Raw genomic sequence first — 15197 nt, 5'->3', positions numbered from 1 at the left:
CCAAGGACACAACCTCCCAACTCTTGAGCCACGATCGCCCCACAGTGTACTGACTGATAACATATCGTACCTAAAGATGTGTCTACAAATTATTGAACAATTTCGGAATAACGGTGCACAACATAAAATAAAAAGACCTTGAATATCTCATCATTGACTGTACATAATATGTACAAAAGAGGACAAGAGAGAAGGCGAAACATTATTGTATGCCTGTGATCTTCAGGCTTATCAGTGTGCATCTCTGATAGTGCAGTGGTGCCTGCGGAAGTGTCAAGACAATGCTATTATTATGATTTGAACCTATGTTTAAGTAGAATCAGTTTATATTCAGTAAAAAGTTGTTATTGGTGAAAATTTTGAGAAGCACTGACTAAGATCATATCACTCATCCTTTACTTACCAACACCATTAATACCATCCTTTAGTGAACGTGGGTTTTAATTAGTGCTTAGTTAATGTTTGCAACAGCTCTTTATCGTTCATTTATTCAAAATCTGAATATTGGAAGATATTCTGTTTCCTGATGGAAAAGACAGAGAGTTAACAAACATGTAAGTTTTCTGCTTAAGCTTATAAATAACTTAACCTTATCATTAATCAAATACAACAGAACAGAGGAGAAAGAAAGAGAAGACCTGCAGAGATAATTCACAACAACTCCCTCGGAGTAGGTACATCGCAGCGTGAAAATCAAGGTGGCTAAATTAAAGCCTGAAGTCTCACAGGTATAAATGAGTATGTCTCCCTGAGTATAGCGGTGGTTGGCTTAGTATTATCATGTGGGCAAAGATCCTTTTTGGTCCCCTCTGCCTTCTCCTTAACAGAGACATGAGAGCTGGCACAACAGAGCTTTTTAAAGCCCATCCACCAGGTTTTGTTATGTAAGCACATTGCAGCTCTGTGTATGTTAGTCGATTGCAGGAATAATCAACCGCCAAATGCACTACAACTGCCACTAAAACAGCAATTGGTGATGACCAACACAAAAAAGCCAGACATTTTTTGCTTTATGTAGACTAATAAATAAGTTTAAATCTATGTGCTACATGTGCCAAACATCATGATATGTTTACCGAGAGCGAGAGAGAGTTATCCCTATAAAAACTTGCATTTAGACATGTAAATACTTTTGTGCAAATTGGTACTTAACTCTAAATCACACTGAGAGTCTCTCTGAACGGTCATCACTGCCTTTTTTATTGCATCACATTATCCTGATGATACCTGCTATAAACCTCCCTTTCACTAGATGGCGCTCTTGCCCGTAAACGTCACGCTTGCACTGACGTTTGTTTCCGCCTCACCGGAAATGCTGCTTCAAAACACTTCAATGGCTGTCTTGCAGTGACTTCGACCGCTTTGGGCAAATAGTTAGCTCTGAAAGTCGGGGATAATTTACTTACCTCCGCGCTTTGGGGACATTTTTAAGCTCAGACATGGCGGGGCCGCTGCTGGAGTTTGAGACCGAGATGTTCCTGAGTCTCTTCGGCAGTGACGGGCTGCTAGTAACGGCTGAAGGCTTGGGGATAGACCGAATCCTACTGCAGTTCTTGCGGGTTTACTCGGAACCGGGCAGCCTGGTTCTTCTGCTCAACACAACCACACCAGAACAGGTTAGGAGAGGCTGGATTAGCTAGAGGCACAGCTCATATGATTATCTCACACTTTACCCGGTGCGAGGTGATGTGCCCCAGCAAACTGACTTAACAGTGCCTTAACATGAACCATACATTTAAAAAAAAAATAAAAAGAAAGAAAGTGTTAGAAGTTAGAATTTGGAAGGGGCCACTTTTTTTGTCCATAGACATGGTGGCTAAAATAGATGAAGATAAAAGAGATGTGCACCTGCTAACAATTTTGGCGCCATCTCGGTTTCATACATTATTTCAGATGAAATTGTTGATACATTTTTTGATATATAAAGAATTTATTACAGTTTATTATTTTCATCTGAAAGTTGTTATAGAATCCCCTCTGTGATGGAGCTCGTCTAAGAAAATTTTAATAACAGTAACGTTAACTGCATGAGGAAGTCAGTAGTATCGTGCATGAGGACAGCGAGAAAGCAGTGAGATGTGAAAACCCCGTCTTTTTTATTGCAATGGTGATGGACAGATTGACAGATGAAGTCAGGCTGGAGTGTCTTTGGACATACGACATTACGATCTGTAGTGGGAGCAGGTGGAAGAAAGTCTGGAGAGGAGATGAAGTAAAGACAGAATATATGTGTGTGAATGAGAGGGAGACGGGTGTAGCAATGACGCTGCAAGGATTAGAGGTAGTGAATGTGGATGACTTTGAATACCTGGGGTTGACCATTTAAAGCAACTGATGGTGAAGCAGAGAGTGTCAGGGTGATTTGTGACAGAAGGATAACCGCAGGAGTGTCAGGGAGGGTATGCAAGGTGGTAGTCAGACCTGCTATGATTTGTGGTTTGGAGATGGGGCACTGACAAGAACACAGGAGGCCGAGCTAGAGGTGGCAGAGATGAAGATGCTCTGATTTTTATTGGGAGTGATGAAGATGGACAGGTTTCGAAATGAGTACTTCAGCAGTTTGGGTTAGAAATTTAGAAGGGAAAGGTTGAAAGAGTTTGGACATGTGCAGAGGAGTGGTTATACTGGACAAAAGATGTTGAATATAGAGCTGGAGGCAGGAGGAAAAGACGAAGACGTCAGAGGAGGTTCATGGGTGTAGTGAAGGAGGACATGGAGAGGGCTTGCGTGACAGAGGAGAATGTTGGGGATAGGGTGAGATGGAGGCACATGATCCTCCCGAAAAGGAACAGCTGAAACAGGAAGTATTGCATTTTAAAACACACAATTACAAAGTGGTTCAGTTGGTATAAAACCACACATTAAAGATAGAAGTGTAAATGTCCTTACATCAGTTACTACATAAACACTTGCATACACACATTAGAAGAACAGGAGCCAAAAATAATGGGTGAAAGACTAAGGAATAATTATTCTGTAAAAAACTTATTCAGCCAACCTGACAGGCTGAGGACTACAACCTCAGAAGCGTGATCGCCTCATTATTAAAATAAGAGTTAGAAGACCCTTTTCAGATAATCAGAGAGGCTGACCGCTGAGCTTTACCTCATGTTTGTGTGGAACATAGCGTACAGCTTTAACCAAAAGCTTGCTTCTTTTCATCCTGTCTTCTCAGGAATATTTCACAGAGCAGCTGCGAGTGGAGGGTGTGACCCACCTGCCCAGGACGGTGACCACTGATGTCCAGAGCACTGAGCGTTACAATGTTTACACCGAGGGAGGGGTGCTGTTTGTCACCAGCAGAATCCTGGTGGTGGACTTCCTCACGGACCGCATCCCTGCTCATCTAATAACAGGTCAGACTTGTACATAGCTAAATTCATATGAGAACATTTTATTCAGAATCAGAATCAGAATACTTTATTGATCCCTGGGGGAAATTATTTTTTGTTACAGTGCTCCATTTTAAACCAACATTAAGACAAGACAGACAATACACTAACTAAGAATAGTACAATATATACATATATAAACATACATACATACATAAGTCACTCATAAATAAATAGTTGGAAAAGAAACATGTGTAGTTGTAGCAGCAAACAGTGTGTTAAGTGGATGCGTTGTACAGGGAGATGGCCACAGGCAGGAAAAATTTCCTGTGTCGTTCAGTGGTGCTTTTCGGTAATCTCAGTCTCTCACTGAACGAGCTCCTGTGACTGACCAGCATGTCATGGAGTGGGTGGGAGGTGTTATCCAACATTGTCTTTATCTTGGACAGCATCCGCCTCTCCGACACCACCTTGAGGGAGTCCAGCTCCATCCCCACAACATTGCTGGCCTTACGGATCAGTTTATTAAGTCTGTTGGCATCTGCGACCCTCAGCCTGCTCCCCCAGCATGCAACAGCATAGAGGATCGCACTGGCCACAACAGACTCATAGAAAATCCTGAGCATTTTCTGGCAGATGTTGAAGGACCTCAGTCGCCTCAAAAAATAGAGACGACTCTGGCCCTTCCTGTAAAGTGCTGTGGTGTTTTTAGCCCAGTCCAGTTTATTGTCAATGTGTACTCCAAGGTATTTATAGTCCTCCACAATGTCAACACTGACCCCCTGGATTGAAACAGGGGTCAAGTGTTTCCTGGTCTTCCTGAAGTCCACGATCAGTTCCTTGGTCTTTGCCACGTTGAGCTGCAGATGATTCTGCTCACACCACGTGACAAAGGAGTCGACCACAGCCCGGTACTCTGTCTCATCATCCCTGCTGATGCATCCAACCACCGCAGAGTCATCAGAAAACTTCTGAAGATGGCAGGTCTCTGTGCAGTGGCTGAAGTCTGTGGTGTAGAGGGTGAAGAGGAAGGGGGAGAGGACAGTCCCCTGTGGTGCCCCTGTGTTGCTGATCACCTTGTCAGACACACACTGTGGGAGACGTACATATTGTGGTCTTCCTGTCAGGTAATCAACAATCCAGGACACCAGAGAAGCATCCACCTGCATCGCTGCTAACTTATCACCCAGGAGGGTCGGCCTGATGGTGTTGAAAGCACTGGAAAAGTCAACATGACCCTCACAGTGCTCGCCGGCTGGTCCAGATGGGTGTAGACACGATTGAGCAGGTAGATGATGGCGTCCTCTGTTCCGAGACGAGGCTGATAAGCGAACTGAAGGGGATCCAGGTGTGGTCTTACTATGGGTCGCAGCTGGTCCAGGATGAGCCTTTCCAGGGTCTTCATGATGTGGGAGGTCAGTGCCACGGGCCTGTAATCCTGGGGGCCACTGGGACGAGGCGTCTTTGGTACAGGGACGAGGCATGATGTCTTCCACATCACCGGGACCCTCTGCAGACTCAGACTCAGCATAAACAGTTTATGAAAGACTCCACACAGCTGGGGGGCACAGGTCTTGAGGACAAGGGGACTCACTCCGTCTGGTCCAGCAGACTTGCCTGAGTGAAGTCTCCTCATTTGTATCTCAACCTGGTATTGAGTGAAGGTGATGGGTGGGGGAGGGGTGTCAGGAATCTCACAGGAGGCAACATGTGAAGAGAGAGGCTGGCACAGTGGTGTGGCTCTGGATTCCAGGCTGACTACAGGTGAGGTTGTGGGGGTGGGAGCAGACACTGTGGTGTCGAATCTATTGAAAAACAGATTCAACTCATTGGCTCTATTCTCACCTCCCTCAGCTCCCCTGCTGTTGGTTGGCCTGAATCCAGTGATGGTCTTCATGCCCCTCCACACCTCTCTCATGCTGTTCTGCTGGAGTTTCCACTCCAGCTTCCTCCTGTAATTGTCCTTAGCCTCTCTGATCTTGTCCTTTAGTAACACCTGGATCTTCCTCACCTCCTCTTTGTTGCCCCCTCTGAAAGCCCTCTTCTTGTTGTTGAGGAGGGCTTTGATGTCCTTAGTCACCCACGGCTTGTTATTTGGGTAACAATGAACAGTCTGAGCTGGAACAATGGAGTCGGTGCAGAAAGTTATGTAGCCTGTGATACACTCAGTAAGCCCATTGATGTCCTCGGCGTGAGGCTCACAGAGTGTTTCCCAGTCGGTCACCTCGAAACAGCCCTGTAGTTCCGCTATTGCCTCCTCTGACCACCTCCTGACAGTCCTGGTGGTCACAGGTTCCCTCCTCACAATTGGCACATAGCGGGGGGTGAGGTGAATCAGGTTATGATCTGACCTACCAAGTGGGGGGAGGGAGGAGGAGCTGTATGCATCCTTGACGTTAGCATACAGTAAGTCTAAAGTTTTCTCTCCCCTGGTGGGACAGTCCACATATTGTTTGAATGTTGGTAGTGTATTGTCCAGTGATACATGGTTGAAGTCACCCGAGATCACAATAAAGGCACTCGGGTGCTGAGTCTGTAGCCGAGCTATGGCAGAGTGGATAGTGTCACATGCAGCTGTGGGGTTAGCAGAGGGGGGACATAGACAGCCACCAAGATGACGTGAGAGAATTCCCTGGGTAAATAATACGGCCTGAGTCCAACAGCACACAGTTCAGTGTCCGGGCAACAAATCCTTTCTTTGATTGTTATGTTGGCAGGGTTACACCACCGGTTGTTAACTAAAACAGCAATTCACAGCCGTATTTATCACTAGCAGTCCAAATTGGATTGCAATACTTGTTTGAGTACTTGTAGTTGCAACATATGGTTATGCATTTGAGTTATCAGTAAAATTCAGTGGCGGCATGTTGACTGAATGACATATAGTTAAACTAAACTCCTTCATGCAAAGGTTAGTCACTCCTAACAGCTAACTTTGGCCTTTCCCATGTAATGTTTTCTTGCATGCTGCTTTGTTACTTCGCAGCTGTTGCAGTCTTATGAGTTTCATGATGTCATTCAGCTCATTTGAGTTTCTTGCACTATTGTGGACTGCATTTGGCAACTGTAGTCTTGGTTCTGCTCCGCAGAGTCACTCTGAGCGGGTAGAGAATAGGCTGCAGTCTAAGGCTGGGAAGTTGGAGTCCATTCACAGGATGTGGAAGTTGGTGGACAGACAGCTGATGTCGTTATTGTGACGCAGTGTATTATTGTTATACCGTCAAGTATTTATAGTATTATTTCTTAACTGCTGAAAAAGTTTGAAAACATGCTCTGGCATACACATCCACCTCTTACTACTGCCACAGTTACAATCAATTTCTGTGGGAAAATAATAATAAGAGAAATATTTTATTTATCTCTATGTGGGTAAGTTATTGTGTTACAGTGCCGCAAATATGACAAAAACAACTTATCTCCAAAAAATAAATATGGCTCTTAAAGGGAAAAAAAAATTACACTTAAAAATGAGTGCAGTTAAAGCGAACAGCTTAATCAGAAATCGAAATGTGATACAGTAAGGAGATTAAACAGGTGTTGTGGTTTAAGTAGATAAAGATTTTCTGTATCTGTCTTTATGGCAGATGTTAGAGAACGCCTTCATCTACATCCGCATTTCACTATATCTACAGTCACTAGGATGACCTCTGTGTGAGCTAAAGGAGGAATCCAAACAGTGTTTTGATCTAAACTGGATTCAGACAACAACAACGATGTTGTTTGAATGATATGGATGCACTCCAGCAATGGATGACATCACTTTTCTATCACAACTTGTGCAGTCCCTTCACGTTTCTTCTTACCTGTCAGAGTCTCTACCTAAACCAGTGGTTCCCAAACTTTTTTTGCTGGGCCCCCCTTTGTTTTACAAGAAAAATGTTCAATGAGATGAATTGCAGAATGGCAGATAGAGACAAAATACTGTTACTGTTAATCTGACTATCTTCAGGTTTTACACGCTTACATAGACACAAGCCCGGAGGAGCGAACAAAATCTACCGCCTTGCCAGCAGCCGCCATCGAGCAACACAGGATATTGGCCAGGTCAAACACATCAAGGATGCCAACCATCAAACCCTCCGCGACCCGCCCGCCATCCTCAATCGCTGGAGCGAGTATTTCTCCGATATCTGCAACGTGGAGTTCCCTCACCAGCCAATCCACAGTGCCCCGCCCGTCCCAGGACCTGTCCCGCCAATCACCATCAAGGCAGTGGAAACAGCCGTTAAAAATATGAAGAATGGCAAAGCGACCGGACCAGACAACATACCAGCCGAAGTCTGGAAGCTGCTCGGGCGCCAAGGCGCCTTAGTCCTCGCCAGCCTGTTCAATAGCATCATCAGAGACGGGACCGTCCCAGCAGCCTGGTCAACCAGCATAACGGTGCCCATCTGGAAAGGGAAAGGCGATGTGGCTGAATGCTCTAACTACCGCCCGATCCGACTCCTAAGCCATACCATGAAGGTTTTCGAACGGATCATCGACGCCAGGATGCGAGAAATCGTCAACTTAACGCCCAACCAATGTGGCTTCATCAGGGGGCGTGGCACGACGGACGCCATCCATGCTGCCCGCCTGCTTTTGGAGAAGCACCGAGAGAAGTCCAAGACCATCCACATGGCCTTCCTCGACTTGGAAAAGGCATTTGACCGTGTCCCACACTCATCTGGCACTCCCTGCGATCACATGGAGTTCCTGAAGCCTACGTCAACTGGACAAAGCTCCTCTACCGACAAGTCACCAGCGTGGTCAGAAGCCCAGTGGGAACATCGCCGCCCTTTAACATCAATGTGGGCGTCCATCAAGGCTCGGCACTCTCCCCGCTGCTCTTCATCCTTTGCATGGACACTGCGACGGCGGATCTCCAGTCACCCCATCCCTGGACACTTCTCTACGCCGACGATGTCTTCCTGGCCGATGAATCGCGAATAGAACTGCAATACCAAACGCAGCAGTGGAAGACTCGCCTAGCTGACTTCGGCCTGAGGCTCAACACCAACAAGACCGAATACTTAGAGGCTGGCCCCCAGGCCGACGGCACGATCAGCGTCGATGGAGAAGATCTGGCGAAAGTACCTCATTTCAAATACCTCGGATCGATGATCAGCAATGACGGCGATATCCTACTAGATGTACGAGCCAGGATCAACGCAGCGTGGATGAAATGGCGCCAAGTCACTGGCGTCCTGTGTGACCGAAGAATGCCCAATCGCCTCAAGTCAAAGATCTACAAGAGTGTAGTGCGCCCCATCGCCCTCTATGGATCCGAGTGCTGGCCAGCCACCGCAAAGCACGAACAAGCCCTTCACACGATGGAAATGCGGATGCTGTGATGGTGCCTAGGCCTGACACGATGGGACCACGTCATGAACACCGACGTTAGAAAGAGGATGGGAATCGCGCCAATCACAGATAAGATGCAAGAAGCGAGGCTACGGTGGTACGGACATGTGGTACGGAGCGATGAGAACTCAGTGGTGAGAACAGCACTGCGGCTCAGCCCCCAAGGACGTCGACCTAGAGGCAGACCAAAGCGGAGATGGATGGACCGAATCAAGGACGACGTGAAGAAGATCGAAGCCGATCTGACCGACGCCCTTGACCGACCCAAGTGGAGACGACTTTGCAGAAAAGCGGACCCTGCAACCGAGCGGGAAAAACGCTAGGAGGAAGACATAGACACAAGCAGTTGCTGTCCCTCCATTTAGAAAGGCAGAAGCGTCACGGTGTAATTATTTTATGTGTTGTTGTTTTTTTCCCTGTGTAATAATATTCAACATTGCTGTCAATACATTTTTCAAAAAATGCCTCTCTGTGCAAAATGGGTTTAAAAACATAAACAACTGTGGGGAAACAAATCGTGGCAGGATCAGCCTGATATTATTTGTATCCCGCTGTAACTTTACTGTATAAAGAGCTAACATCTCCAAAATGTCTGGAGTAGTTAGTCATTACAAGAAGTGTTTGTGAACTAAAAATCAAGAATGTGGGATACTGTTTGTCGGTGATTTGGAGAGCCCAGCGCTTGCTCCTGATGCAAGGGAAGCTAATTCTGTCGCAGAGATCTACCTCGGCACTTGTGCAGGTGAAGCCAAAGGGAAGATATGCTTCACCATGTTTTCTAGTATTTGGCTTGGAATGAAGTTTGTTTGGAAACATATTTGGCGATGCTTCATCTCCTGCTTTGCGTTTGTGTGGGAACCCCGTCAAAAACCTGTCAATGATGTTAGCATTCTTTTTTTTTTTTTTTCTTTTCATACCACGCCCCCCCTGCAATGGCCCAGCATGTCCAGGAAGTGAGAGCGGTAACAGCTCAATGCAATCCTGCTTAAAGTGCATCTAACTACACAGTCATTCAGCTCCCTCCCCCTCTGGTGAACCACTCATTTGCTGGAACAGCTCCAGCACTGAAACACTGTTGTTTGCTCTGTAGCTGCTCCAGGATTACAGGCCTCACTCAGTAGAACAGTCAGCTCCATTAGTTGGTCTGTGAAGAAAACCAACTTGGAAAACTTGACTTTAGCCATTTCAGTTTTGCATAAACCACAATGAGCACGAAAAATCAAACTTATCAGGTGACAAAGTCACAAAAAAATCAAACAACTAACAGCCAGCTGATATATTATTCAGGCTCTACCTTCACTGTCTATTTGTTCCGCTCCCTTTAGGCATTCTGGTTTATCGTGCCCATAAAATCATTGAGTCATGCCAGGAGGCCTTCATCCTGCGACTGTTCAGACAAAAGAATAAGACAGGCTTCATTAAGGCCTTCACTGACAAGGCCACGGCTTTCTCCTCGGGCTTCTGCCAAGTGGAGCGTGTAATGAGAAACCTCTTTGTCAAGAAGCTCTACTTGTGGCCCAGGTACTGTCAAACTACTTCACTGTAGATGTTTTGTCTTGTGTATTTTGTTGTTGTAGTAACATTTATAATACTTCTTTTACTACTTTCTTTTTTTTTAACCTTTGCACTCAGGTTTCAAGCATCAGTGAACACAGCGCTGGACAGGCACAAACCAGAAGTGGTGGAGCTTCACGTGTCCTTAACTCCAGCTATGAGGGCCATCCAGAGCTCCATCCTGGACATCATGACCGCCTGTTTAAAGGAGCTGAAACGCTACAACCCCACTCTAGAGGCTGAGGACCTCTCACTGGAGAACACGCTGGGGAATTCTTTTGAAAAGGTTTCACAGTGTGTTACTAACATATACAACACATTTAAGCTGCCTTGACAAATTTTACCTCAGTGCGTGAAAACATTTTTGATTAAACTATTAAAGGAGGATTTTTTTGTTTTTTAAGAAGGCTTATGGTAATTGGACCGAGAAAAAAGCAGGTTGAGATGAGCCTCTTTAATTTGCATGTTAAATGTTATTACAGCGTTTATGAGAACCCAGTTTCTAAAAGAAAATTCAGGACACTGCAAAATGATTTGTAATCCATCTAAACCCTCTTAAATTTAAATTGAAAATAGTACAAATACAGTATGATCCCACAACTAATTAGGTCAATTGGCAACAGGTCAGTGGCATGATTGGATATGGAAAGAGCATCCGAGCGAGGCCGTGAGAGGTGAAGATGTTCACTGTTCTGTGAGGAACTGCGAGTTCTTTTATAATGAATGGTGCCGCGTGTGATGCTGAATAAGCTGGAGCACATCTGTGTGACTTCTCCTGCTAGAAGAGTTAGAAAAATACACCTCTGATTGTAGGTGAGTTCAATTGTATGCTTTGCCGTACTCCCATTCAGACTATCCGTCACTATCTGGACCCCTTGTGGCATCAGCTGGGAGCAAAGACCAAAGCACTGGTTCAGGATCTGAAGGTGCTGAGAGTCCTCCTGCTCTACCTAACCCAGTACGACTGCGTCACCTTCCTCAATCTCCTTGAGTCGTTGCACTCCAGCCAAAAGATCTTTGGCTCTAATTCGGGTAAACTACATTTATTTGACTGCCCTTAAATGCCAGATTGGAGGCCATTAAGAGTTTAAAATGTCTAAATTAATTGTAATTCTTTGCATTCAACCTCGCTCTTACCATCAGGTTGGCTCTTCCTGGACTCCAGTACATCCATGTTTGTGAACGCCAGGAGCAGAGTCTACCGTATTCCCGAGAGCAAAAAGAAACTTAAAGTGGGAGCAGAGGCAGAGAAACAGAAGCCATCCTCTGCCTCAGGTAACTGTGTAGTTGGCCAATCTCTGATACGGTGATATCAGAGTAGATATCCACAGAACTTGTCTGTGTATTCATGTTGGCATGACTAACTGCTCTGTCTGTGTGTGGGTTTCAGAGGTGAAGCGGGAGCTGGTGCTGGAGAGGAGCCCAAAGTGGGAGGCTCTGACTGAGGTCCTGGAGGAGATTGAGAGGGAGAACAAGAGCTCTCAGCATGAGCCAGGTTAGATCTCAGTGATGTTCAACTGTTACAATGTCATCATGAATGAGTCTGAAAATGATTTTCTATAATACGATCTGATTTTTATAAGTCATTTGTAAAGATCTAAAGATTTGTAAATTTTAGCTCACAGTTAAACTCCTCATTTGAAATCTAGACTGCCAAAAAAAGCAACACTTTGGAAACACATCAAAGCTCAATGGGGCAAAAAAATCATGCTCGAAATCTATACTGATACAGATTGGCTAATATGTTAAGAATGAAAGGATGCCATCGTTTGATGGAAATGTAAATTATCAGCCTACAGAGGGCTGAATTCAAACAAACCCTGAAAATCAAATGATGTTGCAGGCTAATGCAACTCAAAATAGTACTCAATAGTTTATATTGCCTCCACTTGCCAGTGGACCTGCCAATTCTGGTATTCTATGGCAAGTGCCAGGCAGTGACACGGAGCCCACTAAAGGGTGCCCTTAAGCTACATTTCGTAGCTCTGGCAGTTCTCCTCCTGTTTCTCCTTGCACAAAGGAGCAGATAATGGTCCTGCTGATGGGTTAAGGACCTTCTACGGCCCTGTCCAGCTCTCCTCCAGTAAGACTCCTGGAATCTCTTCCATGATCTTGAAACTGATTAACAACCCCCTCTGCTAATAAACTGAGCAGATCAATATCCCAGAAGTATAACTCACTCAGTGCTATATTAAAAAGTGTTCCTCTTATTTTTATTTATTTATTTATTTTTAGCAGCAAGAAAAGCATGAGCCACAGCTGGCATTTTACAAAGTCATCCTCGGGGTGGGCTGATTTGTCCTGCTTCACTGTGTTGTTGCTTTGAAGCTGCACAGTACTTGACAGTACACCTGTACACACTGAGGAAAAGTAGTCCACCAGAATTTGGGTCAATTGCAGAATATAGAGTAGGCCTCTTTATCCCCCGTGGACCCCCTGGCTTTCGAAGCAGGAAAATCTTTGGCCCCCGTGTTAGGATTCTGTGTGAGCTCACTTTAGGTGCACCAGTTCACGGCCTAAATATGCTGTCTTGGTGGCGTGGAAAGCACCTGTCAATATCCATATCTGTCATGTTATTTGTTATTTTATTATTACTTTAAATCAAAAAAGCTTCTCTTTTCATTGTCATTTTACATTAAAGTAGTTTTTAGTCTTTCAGGAGAATATTTTTTCCAAGTCCTTACATTTTTACATTACAATCTGACAATCTCTCTGTAAAGATCTATCTTTCTCTAACTGCCTTATGTTCCTCCCTCAGGTCGAGTCCTGATTTGTGCCAGTGACGACCGGACCTGTGCTCAGCTGCAGCAGTACATCAAGCACGGCTCTGACTGGCTGCTCAACCGGCTCTACCACCGCACGATTGGGAAACGGGACTCTGCTGCACTGGGCGCCTTAGAACTGGATTTGGAAAAAAAGGGAAAGGGTCCGGTCAGAAAAGGAACAAAGGGAAAGCAACCTGCGCAGAAAAAAAATGCAAAGACGACAAAAGGCAAAAGCAGACCGTCCTTGACTCTGACCCAGATGGTGGGGAAGGAGGAGACAGGCGAAGCGGCAGTCATGGGCAGCAGCGGAGATGAGGATGAACTGACGGATGAAGACGGAGGCGAGGAAGAGCAGCTCAAGCTAGACTTGCCATCAGATGCTTATTACGGCGTCCTGAAGGAACCGCTGACTGTCATTCACCCGCTGAAAGGCTGCACCGATCCCCACAGCTTGACCCGGGTTCTCCATGAGGTGGAGCCCAGCTTTGTGGTGCTTTATGATGCCGAGCTGAGTTTTGTGCGCCAGCTTGAGATCTACAAAGCTAACCGGCCTGGAAAGCAACTTAGGGTGTACTTCCTCATCTATGGTGGCTCGACCGAAGAACAGAAGTACCTGACAGCTCTGTCTAAGGAAAAGAAGGCTTTTGAACACCTCATCAGGTCAGAGCTGTTTCTCTCCCGTTAGCCACGTTAGGTGTATTTTGTTGAGGGTCATTTGCTCACCATTTCTTGTATTTGTGTTCTTGTTTAGGGAAAAAGCTACTATGGTGATCCCAGAGGAGAGAGAAGGGCGAGAAGACACCAACCTAGACCTTGCTAGGAATCTAGATCCCGCCAATGCCACCACCAACACCCGCAAAGCAGGCAAGTCTCTGTTGTTATGCATTTTTGATTTTTCTCTCCTTTGTGTGCTAAATCGTCTTCACTATGCATTGGACCAGTTTGTGTTTTTATATCCGTTTTCTGTCCAATAACCAGGTGGCCAGGAGCAGCCCACAGAGCCCTCACGAGTCATTGTGGACATGCGCGAGTTCCGGAGTGAGCTGCCATCCTTGCTCCACCGTCGCGGACTGGACATCGAGCCGGTCACCCTTGAAGTTGGCGACTACATTCTGACGCCGGACGCATGTGTCGAGCGCAAAAGCGTCAGCGACCTGATCGGCTCGCTTCAGAGCGGCCGCCTCTACACCCAGTGCCTCTCGATGACCCGCTACTACAAGAAACCTGTGCTGCTCATCGAGTTTGACCCAGCTAAGCCATTTTCCCTAACGGCCCGCTCGGATTTCCGTCACGAGATTTCATCAAATGATGTTTCTTCAAAGCTCACCTTGCTTACGTTACACTTCCCCCGGCTACGTATACTGTGGTGCCCCTCCCCACACGCCACAGCCGAGCTCTTCCTGGAACTAAAGCGAGGCCAGCCCGAACCTGACGCCGCAGCAGCTCAGGCGGTAACGGCCGAGTCAGACACTGTGGCTGAATCGGCAGACCTCTACAATCCCGGACCTTATGACTTCCTGATGAAAATGCCTGGGGTCAACACAAAAAACTACAGGGCTCTTATAAAAAACGCAGACAGCTTGGCCGACTTAGCCAAAATCAGCCAGGACAAGTTAGGGGAAATACTCGGAAACGCTAACAATGCCAAGCTGCTGTACGAGTTCCTGCATAATGTAGTTAATGTCCCTGCGCCCATACAGAAGACCAAACAGACATGACGAGCAGACTATATGGATATAGGAAGATTTTGCCACTGTGATTAAATTATTGCAGTAAGAGTATTTGACATATTCGGATACAAAATCAACTTTTTAAAAAATGCAGATGTTACGTTTAGATACACAGTTTTTGTGTGACTTTTATCGTTTTTCTGTTTTTATATTGTCGAAGAATAAAATCTGTCTTTTTATAATTAATAAAAAAAACTGTTATTTAACTTAAAAAAAAATAAAATGCACTTAATTTATTTTAAGCAAACCTTTAACGTGATTTTTTTCTTCCTTTGAGAGGAATGATAGAGTGAATTGTTAGTAATAACATACTGTTACAGTGGGGGATGCTCATATTTAATACAGCAAACATTTATTTAAAATGATATCAGTATATGTACAAGTAACCCCTCTATGCTAAATGCTGTTGGCTCTGTGTCATGTGAGTGATCAGAACTCGGGGACATGACTCTTTGAGCACAGATGCCCCACCC

The 15197-nt window shown here is 45.5% G+C and overlaps 1 protein-coding gene across 1 annotated transcript; it reads left to right on the top strand.

Moving 5' to 3' along the window:
* The first annotated feature begins 1310 nt into the window (after window positions 1-1310).
* Window positions 1311-14971, top strand: ercc4 (excision repair cross-complementation group 4). Its single transcript, XM_026179076.2, has 10 exons — window positions 1311-1616; window positions 3176-3356; window positions 10001-10196; window positions 10308-10515; window positions 11081-11261; window positions 11373-11504; window positions 11620-11724; window positions 12988-13654; window positions 13746-13858; window positions 13973-14971. Exons 1-10 carry the CDS (start codon window positions 1440-1442, stop codon window positions 14710-14712), a joined length of 2700 nt encoding a protein of 899 aa, XP_026034861.2. The 5' UTR covers window positions 1311-1439; the 3' UTR covers window positions 14713-14971.
* The last annotated feature ends 226 nt before the right edge of the window (window positions 14972-15197 follow it).

Source organism: Astatotilapia calliptera, chromosome 8 (genome assembly GCF_964374335.1).
Source record: "Astatotilapia calliptera chromosome 8, fAstCal68.1, whole genome shotgun sequence".
Taxonomy (NCBI): Eukaryota; Metazoa; Chordata; class Actinopteri; order Cichliformes; family Cichlidae; genus Astatotilapia; species Astatotilapia calliptera.
Note: the sequence above shows the minus strand (reverse complement) of the source record. Positions and strands in the feature narration are given on the sequence as shown.